This window comes from Epinephelus lanceolatus, chromosome 21, assembly GCF_041903045.1.
Source record: "Epinephelus lanceolatus isolate andai-2023 chromosome 21, ASM4190304v1, whole genome shotgun sequence".
Lineage (NCBI taxonomy): Eukaryota > Metazoa > Chordata > Actinopteri > Perciformes > Serranidae > Epinephelus > Epinephelus lanceolatus.
This window is the reverse complement of record NC_135754.1, coordinates 18,715,879-18,725,495: the sequence shown is the minus strand read 5'-3', so window position 1 is coordinate 18,725,495 and position 9,617 is coordinate 18,715,879. Positions and strand designations below refer to the sequence as shown.

At 37.3% G+C, this 9,617-nt stretch overlaps 1 protein-coding gene and 1 non-coding gene across 2 annotated transcripts; both read right to left on the bottom strand.

Moving 5' to 3' along the window:
* Positions 1-5,111: 5,111 nt before the first annotated feature.
* On the bottom strand, positions 5,112-5,193 carry trnal-uaa (transfer RNA leucine (anticodon UAA)). Its single transcript has one exon. It is a non-coding gene; the product is annotated as a tRNA-Leu (tRNA).
* An 870-nt stretch (positions 5,194-6,063) lies between these two features.
* vkorc1 (vitamin K epoxide reductase complex, subunit 1) lies at positions 6,064-8,044 on the bottom strand. Its single transcript, XM_033610636.2, has 3 exons — positions 7,750-8,044; positions 7,022-7,131; positions 6,064-6,740 (listed from the first exon to the last, which is right to left on the bottom strand). Exons 1-3 carry the CDS (start codon positions 7,917-7,919, stop codon positions 6,529-6,531), a joined length of 492 nt encoding a protein of 163 aa, XP_033466527.1. The 5' UTR covers positions 7,920-8,044; the 3' UTR covers positions 6,064-6,528.
* Positions 8,045-9,617: the final 1,573 nt, after the last annotated feature.

Below are 9,617 nucleotides of genomic sequence, written 5' to 3'. Positions count from 1 at the left end.
TAGGGGGAGTTGTTAGGCAGGAAGGGTGGGTGAGCTCTAGTGTTGTCATCTTGGAAACAAATATGTCAAAGAAGTACGTCACTTACAGAAAAACAAAACACTGACAAGCACCGTCACACTACAACGCATCACTGATAACTACTGTCTTTCAGCAAAATTGAAAAAACTAAATCTCAGAAAAGATAACGAACTCAACCAGAGTGATGAATTGTTCTTACAGACATGCTAATGAAAGGGATTATGTAACAGGGAACAATACTACACAGGTACGTTTATGTTCACACTATGGCTGCAACCTTTAGATGCCATCCATCATCTTCTTTCCGTTCTTTAAGTGCAAATATGCATTTTGACAGTAAGTAAAAAGACCCTTTCAAATGCAGTTATATAACACCACAGCACACTGTTTGCTTGGTTAATATTTGCTACCCTTGTTCTCAGTGAAATTCTGATTAACTTTATGCTCACTAAGTGGTCCCCACCTTATTTTTCTTTATTATCGACTACAAAAAAAGTTTATAACTCTGCTTGTCAAGGCCCCAATAACAGAGGAAAAATGCACATTATGCCATAGTAGAAGAAGTCATCGAGCGCCACCTGCTGAAGTGGCAATGTTTATATATTTCCTGATTGTTGACTAATTCCAAAGATGGAAACACCTTGAAGAATTTGCAAAATCAAAAGCTGGTAAATATTAGCACAAGATGAAATATATTGTACTGTTAATAAATAATGACAACTAAAGTACCTTGTTGCTCTCCATGCATTAAAAACAGCCAAAAAAAGCCACCCGTCCAAGTTACCATGCTTTCCTACTTCCTAGACTGATTGCACGGTCAATCGAATATTTTTGCTGTCCAAAATGACACACTGACCTCAGAAATAAGTTTGGGAGCTGGTCCCATATATCAGCAACTGCAGAGTTGATCCTGACTTACTTGAGGAAAGTGATAAGAGAGAAATAGAAACTTATATGGTGGAAGAAAATTGTGATTTTAGCAGTAACTTTAACATTTCAACATGTCATTTATTGTATGTAACTCTCTTGATCTCGCATGATATCATCACAAACAGCCTACTAATGTCACGAAAAAATCTTGAACTTCTTGAATGGATGGTTAAATGAAACTTACATTAAACACATCAAATAAAGGAAGTCCAAGACCTGTCTTTTAATTCCAGTGCTGGGGAATGCTACACTAATGTTCCATTTTACACCAGACAACTCTCTGAGGCAGAAGCAAAGCATGCTAAAGTCAAAATTATCTTTCCTTATTCATATATTGTCCCTTGTCATCAATTTTAAAGCAACCTTGTCATGGTGATGTGATGCACTAAACATGACAACTGACTAAGTCACTGCTTATTGAGAATCAACGTAATTTTGTGGAAAACTACCTTATTAGAAAGAAAACTGGGTGTAGGATGAAAGATTAGGAAAGGGGTTGAGGTCATGAGTAACAATAAGAAAAGACGCTAAAAATTGACAAGAATGTCACTTTGGCTTTGCTGTGATGCAGTCTGTCCACACTGCAAGTCCACTGGAATGAGGAACACTGACAAAAGCCGCTTAAGTAGCCTATTACTTTAAGGGTTGGAAGTGACCTCCGCTAAAGCAGTCTTTGAGTGCGTATTGTGAAGCAGTGTACACACCCAGTACTTCACTTTAAGTTTCAAAAATGTTTTGTCCTGCCAGTGCGCTAACGGAAGTAGACATGAGTGCTTAATCTGCATTTCTATAAAAGAGCTGTCTTTTACAAACTGCTTTTTATTTGTATTATCCATACCATCAATTATGTATTATCCATACCATCAATCAAATTCTATTACATAACATTTGCCATCTTAATGGCTCTAAAAATGAAATAATCTTAGGTCAGTCAAACATAAGGTGTAGAACTACACACTACCAATCCTAGGTGTGGAAACATTGGTAAAGTCTCTTTGTAGGACACTGATTTATATTCTTTTTACACATGTTTTAATGTGTTTTTGTATGTTATTTATTTGATGAAATGTCTTTTATCTGGACCATGAGTCTATAATAAAGCTAATTGACTGATAGTATTTCAGTCAGTTAAAGGTGCTTTACCACTCTACTTTCTAAATGCATCTTAAGTATTTATCTGCAATGTGATAATAATAATATTTTGGAAGTTAAGAGTCAAAGTTCCCATTAAAAAAATCTGTTACAGAATTAAATTCAAATTATTTCTGAGTGATGGATTTCAGGGTTATTTTCCTTACATTTAAGCCATTTTGTCAAGTATAATTTAATTTGATCCTAAAATGTGAAGCACTTTGTAAAGTCAGTTTCAATATGAGCACAATGAATGAAATGTTAATCATTCTTTTAATGCTTAATAATAATGATGATTGAGATTTTCCTGACATTTTACCATGTTTGCAGAAATATATGTTGACTTAATAGTCACTATAGTAGCACCTCCAGAAATTTTTCACTGGGGTGGCACACCAAAACCAAAAGCCATAACTGAATTTCAACAGTTTGATTTTGCTGTTTTAGCAGTCTATATAGGCTGGTTGAATACTATGTCAATATGGACATATGCAATATGCATACTGATATACTTCAGTTTCTTGTTTTACAGTTAATATCCGATGTGCATAGACTAACATCATAACAGTTAACAGTTTAAGTTCCACAACAATCCTGTTTTAATGTGTTATCTGTGTATGCGTGTGTTAGGTGATTCCTTGTTCCCCACATGGGCCAATTGTCCTTTTCTTTAAAACGACAAGTATACTGCTTTAGTTTGAAAGAGTACATTGATTGTAAGGAACAAAACATTCACTAAGAACAAGCCTTTTCAAATTTACGGGATAGGCTACTTGTTGGTACCATAGAACCCATTTTCATTCAGATATCTTGAGGTGAGAGTTCAGTGGCCCCCTGTGAAATGGCAATGACAGGTTTTCCATTGCCAAAATTTTAACGTTAACTTTGGAGCGTTATTCAGCCCCCTTCCTGACAAGCTATGCCAATAGGGTTATCTTATTGAGCACTAAGGGAGGGTGAAATGGTGTGTGTTAAATGCTTGTGGACTATGTGCACAACTGAATTGCCAAATGCCTTTCATTTTTGCACTCTCTGATAAAGAATTTTATTAAGGTGTTGTGATTGATATGAGCATGCTTGACATCTTTTGTATCCATTTTTTTATTGTAATAATAATAAAAATGCCTTTTGAGCATCTAATGCTGTAAAATCCTCAAATTATTGATATTAACCTAACCGCTAACCCCCCAATTACACGACCTTCTCCCGGGAAATATTTCCAACATCCCCAATTTTTAGCTTAAAGCACAACCGAGCCTTTATTCAGGCATCACCTTAGACTAAAGTTTACATTTTTTCTCCAGTCCTTGGATCTTCAGAGTGATTATTAGGACACCATGGTACAGTCACAATGCATCATTTTTTACCTCTGTCATGTCCGATTTTAACTTGTATCCGGACACCCCTTTCTATCTATGTTATCAGAAATTTGGATTTACCATTTTATATCCTTGTATGCGCTTGTGACTGGCAGTCCATCCACTCGTTAACTGCTTCGTAGAAACAGACCTGCAAAAACTGTGGGAAAAATTTCCCACAATTAACATATTTGAAGACTCTGCGTATACGCACTTTTTTTTTTTCCTGGGACCAATGTGGAAAGAGTTTCAGACAGGTAATGAACTCAAAACTTCATCTGTGTATCCACTCTGAAGAAAAGCCTCATGTCTGTGACCAGTGTGGGAAAAGTTTCAGGCAAAAAACAAAAAACAAAAAACACCTACATCCACAAGAATTATAGTTTTTAAGTATTTATTTTATTTTAGTTTTAACTTTTCGTTACGTTTTTGCTAGTTTTAGTTCAGTTTAAGTTTTTCAGAAAGGGTTAGTTTTAGTCTCTACAAATGTAGTTTCAGTTTTACAGTAGTTTTAGTTTGTTTTGTTAGGGCCCAGTATATGATAACGTTATAGGTTTTAAAACTGTGTAGAAATGGCCATAACGTTCAAATCTTCACTAGCTACCACAGTCAGAAGAAAACTTGTCACCTGAAATTTTATCCCAACTCCAATTGGTAACTGGAATTTGATGTAATACAATATTTAAATCATGTTCTTGTTATTTAATTCTTCAAGAATACACTGCATGTCAAAAACAATAAGGATTATTTATGAAGCAATTGTACACAGCATAGGCAGGCACCTGACTTTAAGTTCCCTGAAAACCCCACATTCACTGTGTGTCCTTATTAATATATATCTTTGGTTGAGTGATTTGTGGCAACATTACTTAAGGACCACTTTTCTTATTTTCAACCAGCTTTGTATCATAATTACGTGATTCGTATGTCTAAGTGTAAGTGAACTGTGGTAAACTTCCCTCCATCATACCAGCACCCACACCTCCCTGCTCATGGTAAAACTAGGCAGTGCTCGCCTAAACAATAAAACTACGCATTTCTGATCAAATATGAACCAAAATTGTGTTACTGTGTTGTGTATTTTTCGCCTAAAATGTTTTCAGAAACATATTCATTTAATAGCTTACCTTTCAACTGTTATCCGAGACCGTTTGTTACAAGCCGCCATTTTGTTTCCGCAAGAAAAACTGGCAATGGCTGCTGTGGGCAGAGCTGCTGTGGGTCTGGTGCGGCGCAGTGCATTCTGGTAGTTGTAGGTTTCCTACCATTTCAGTAAAGGCATATGCTACTGCCCTTACAGCCTAGTTTTATGAAGTTCTTCTTGAAAATAATAAAAAATATTATTGTTATTGTTTTTAAAAATGTAATTTAGACAAAAGTTCTGCTATCAAAATAAAAGTATTAGTATTAGGCTACTTATTTTTTTATTGCTAGCTATTTTTCTACAAGGCAATTGTTAATCAACCATTATCACCAGTCTCAATAAAATAAAATAATTCAGTTTTTCTTCACTCAGTTAACCCACCACAAGAGGCAGTTGGGGGGGTTCAGTACCTTCCTCAAGATCACATCAGCAGTGTTCAGGACTCTCCAGCTACCAGGTTACACTCCATATTTGGGACTCAATATGGAACTCAGATCCCTATAGACTGAGTTACTGCCGCCAGAGTTCCTACCAGGAGTGGGGTTCGAACCCACGAGGACTATGTCCATTGGATCTTAAGTCCAACGCCTTAACCACTCGGCCATCCTGGTTCCACAAACACAATCGACCAAATCGGATATTTTCCTGCACTCCATTGTGAACTAGGATCAGAACACTCAATTTAAGTTGTCAAATATTTTCATTATGAAAAATAATTGATGATTATGTATCATTTTGTCATATGGATTCTTTAAATTTATTATGATGATCTGTTCTGTTTTGCAGTTCTGTCCGTCCTGGAAGAGGGATCCCTCCTCAGTTGCTCCTCCTGAGGTTTCTACCATTTTTTCCTCTTTCAGTTTATTTATTTATTGCATGTAGTTAAATGGTCTGTGTTTATATTTTCTAAGACAGCCGAACCTTCATCATTTGTGCATACACATGATCTGAGGCAGTTCCAAATTTGTTTGCAGAGTACAAACAAATTCAGATAACCAAATATTGATGAATCCCAGATTTGTGCATAAAAGAGGTGGAGGTATTCTCACATAGTGGTCTGCAGATAATAACAGCAACTGATGATGTTTTATTTTATGCATTCATTCAGAATTATATGAATTTCTAAATAACTCAGTACCACTAAAACCAGACTTTTGTTTGTTGCCACCAGGTGGGGCTTTGTCCTCCTGTCCCCCTGCTTACCTGCAGTAGTGTGTGGGTGGTGTGGGTTGATGTGTGACTAATTGGCGCACAATCAATGAACAGCTCACTAAAACTGAATGAGTGAGCTTGTATTTTTTTTTTTTTTAACTTGAGTTACAAGCTTGTTCCTTTTGTCTTAAACTAGGGGTCTAACTACTGACTATTCCTCTGTATGAATGGCTTAAAATACACTTGGTTGTAAAGCTGGGAATATAAAGAAGGATTTCACAACATTTTTGTGTTATATGTGATGTTTTCAATCATACATAAAATGCAAATAGGCTTTTGTACTTTATTTATGATCTTGAAATGCAACTATAAACTTCACCTGTAGCCACAGTCACTGTGATAACCATGTGCATTTGGCTCTATCTCCTGGTTAGACTGAGTAACTGCATGTCTGTATTTCTTCAAGACCTCATAATTGACTGTAGACCAATGTATATCCAATGTTAGGATAAGCTGGACCTAAATCACATGAAACAAGAGGTAGTGTTTAAAAGTGTGTAATCAGCATCACAAATGCACACTGATGTAGAAAAAGAACTGCTGCTTTAGAAAGCTTGTTCTTAAAATCATCTTATAGATCTTCCGAGATGCATCTCCAGTCCTGTTTCTCTGAAAAGTCTCAACAGGTGTAAACAGCGCAAAAATACTGTGGGAGAGAATTTGCTTTTCAGATCCAGTGTGACCTCAGCTCAGCCCCAGAAAAAAAAGGTGTTGAATTTTGCAAGTAACACTTTCTATCCAGCCTTTTCCTTCATTCCTTCCATTGCTCCCCTTCGTCTCAGGTTGGTGAAGAGCAACGCAAAGTTGATGACATAAGTTGTCACGCAGACCATGCAGAAATCTCCCAGCACAAAGGCAAGAATACACGCAAGATAGATTGAGCCGGCCACTGACACCCAGGAGGAGAAGACCAAGAACATTGCTGCTTTTTTGGACAGAGACAGTCCTGCAAAATAAACACAGAGAACAGTCCTTTAATTAAATACATGATTTTGGAAAATTATGCATGACTGATATGCTTGACTTAAAAAATGGAATAGAAATTGATACATAATAACAAAACATAATGTTATATGTCATTATTATATCAAATATAAGCCTGTGCTATATTGAATTTAGCTGGAAGGAGGCCCAGCCATGGCTTACTGACAGACTGGATTGCAAACTATTTTGCCCAAAAACACTCAGCGCTGCACTATAATTTGTAGAGGACAATGACAGACTAACCAAGGCCCATCTGCAGAGTGTAAAATATGATGCCAAGTACGCTGTTGGGCTGGTTCAGAGGGCTATCTTCGGCAACAACGAACTGGACCAAGCCAAAACCACGTCCCCATCTGCCAACAAAGAAGGAGGATACAGTTAGAGCACATTCCTGAAAAGAAAATGAAAAGATAACCTGCATTATAGTTTAGAATATCAAAAGAAGGAATGTCCACTTGGTATTATCATAATGTAAAACTGTAGCTTGCTGATTTCTAGACAGGGCGTAGGTTTTGTTTCAACACTGGGATGGGGACACATATGAATTGGAGGGTGTGGAGGTACTCCACCAGAAAATTTTGAGCATCAAACACTTTATTTTCTGCATTCTTATGAATTTTTAATTGACCAATTGTGCAATTTATGGTGTAAATGTTATCATTTTTGCCAAATTATAAGTCCTATGCTACTTTCATGTTTTTGTTGGGGCTGACTAATGCACGTTCTAAATATTGAGTGGGAGGTGTCCCCTGTGTCCCCCCTGAAATCTACACCTATGTAACTAGAGGGTTTTAACACGTGGCAATGAAGGGGGGCAGACCTGCAAGTAAATATCCAAATTTTACAAGCAAAACCAAGAACCTGAAATGGCTCAATGGCCACTAAAATGTGCCCAGAAGTCGAGGTCTGGTGATTGTGCACAGCAAAACAGGAAATAGATGATAACATCAAAGGAGGAATGACAAACATACCTGGAGGTAAAAACCTTGGAGCAGCTCACAGACTCCCCCAGGTCGCACATCGCCCTGTAATCTGGGTTGCTCTCCCGGGACAGCTCGACGTGAAGCGCGTAAACCGATAAAAACAAACCGAAAACGCAGAGAAATATGCGCACTTTTCTCTCCCACGTCGGCAACGCCATATTTAATTCAGGACTCGTTTCAGTGACACTTTTAGATTACTTTAAATGACTCCAGCAGGCCTAAAGATGAGGAGAATTCCGCTTCGTTTTCCTGTAAAACTGAATGGATCTTCTAGCCAAAGCGACGTGTTAAAAAACGGATGCTCACTTTTGATTGGTTCTGGTGATTTCTGTAACTGCCTCTCATTGGATAGCCGGGTACAGACGTTGGAAAAGACAGAGGGGTGTTTACTGTGTAGTTACTGTGGACTTTACCCTGTTTGCCCCCCAGGGGAATCAGTGCATGGTGAAAGGACTGCTCAGATTTACTTCAACAGAGTGCATTCAAATTTTTACTTTAGTAAAAGTACAGAGGAATTATCAGCAAAATGTAGCCTGTGTAAAGTAACAAAAGTAAAAGTACTCACTATGCATTATATCATCAGATTATTTTTTTAAACAGAATTTTTAATGCTGTAGCTGATCAAGAATCTATCTATCTATCTATCTATCTATCCATCCTGAAGTGTTGTTTTAGCACTTCGAGAAGATACTGGTCTTCTTTTTTAATTTTATTACGTAATCATAGAAGTAGTAGGCTAGTAGAAGTCATTATTGTTCTATACAATTATTCAGCCTATAGGCTATTACATAGGTTATTCAGTTCAGGGGTGTCAAACATACAGCCCTAGGGCCTGAACCAGCTCCCTCAAAACCTGCCCACTGGATGATTTTGCACACTTAATAGCAATGCAGTTGTGAAGGCTAATGTAGTATTTATACTTCTGCGTTGAATCGACGCCGTAGCTATGATGTAGGGTCTGCGTCAACATGGAAACTATGTCATAACCTACGCCATTAGATCTCCCCAGAAATGTAACTATAGGTTGTGGCGACTGAGGCCTCCTGTCTATTTTTGAATGCTGAAACAATTTCCCTCGGTGGAAACAAAGCTTTTATTTACTTTTATTTCAGGGATAAGAAACAATAAATAGTGAAGACAATAAAGCCTCCACAAAAATAGCATTTTAAATCTTGTGTGTAATTTAGCCTTCAGGGTATTATACTTTGGGATTTAACTTGGCTCAATTTTAGCAGACGAAATCTCTGCTCATCGCTAGGCTAATTTATACAATGTAAAATGCCATAGGCTGGCGCTAATAACATTAGCATGTTGTATTTGTTTGGAAAACGTGTTTAGTATAAGACAGTTGTTTTGTCGGTGAACCTTGTGAGTTGTAATGGAGCTGAATTATGTACCGTAACATTTGTTAAATGTTGCTTTGTTTGCTGGTTTAAAATAAGAAGAGGAAAAGTCCACTAGCTGCTAGGCTAATTTATACAATGTAAAATGCCATAGGCTTGTGCTAAAAACATTAGCATGTTGTATTTGTGGGGAAAATGTGTCCAGATAAAGACAAGTGCTTTGTCTGTGAATGCTGCGAGTTATAGTGAAGCTGATTTGTGCACTTGTATTTAAAACTGTCTCTATTAACCCATGTTTAATGTGTGTTTAATGTGTGTTTCAAATCAACTAAACTTTACAGCACTTCACAGATACATCCACTGCCGATCAGTGTTTGGAGGTGTAACTGCAGAGTGACATAGACACACCACTGCACAGGTGGTAGAGGTGGCAGGTTTAGTCAACGATGTTGTTGAAATTGCATTTCTTCTTCTGCAGACATCACAGGCTCTTTGTCAACTGACTTGTAAATG

Bases quoted from the DNA above. Each gene is read 5' to 3' on its own strand.
- vkorc1 (XM_033610636.2), bottom strand. From the start codon at position 7,919: ATGGCGTTGCCGACGTGGGAGAGAAAAGTGCGCATATTTCTCTGCGTT. The intron at 7,132-7,749 runs GTATGTTTGTCA...CTTTGTTGGCAG, and splicing joins TCCAAGGTTTTTACCTCCAG to ATGGGGACGTGGTTTTGGCT. The intron at 6,741-7,021 runs GTTAGTCTGTCA...TTTATTTTGCAG, and splicing joins CACTCTGCAGATGGGCCTTG to GACTGTCTCTGTCCAAAAAA.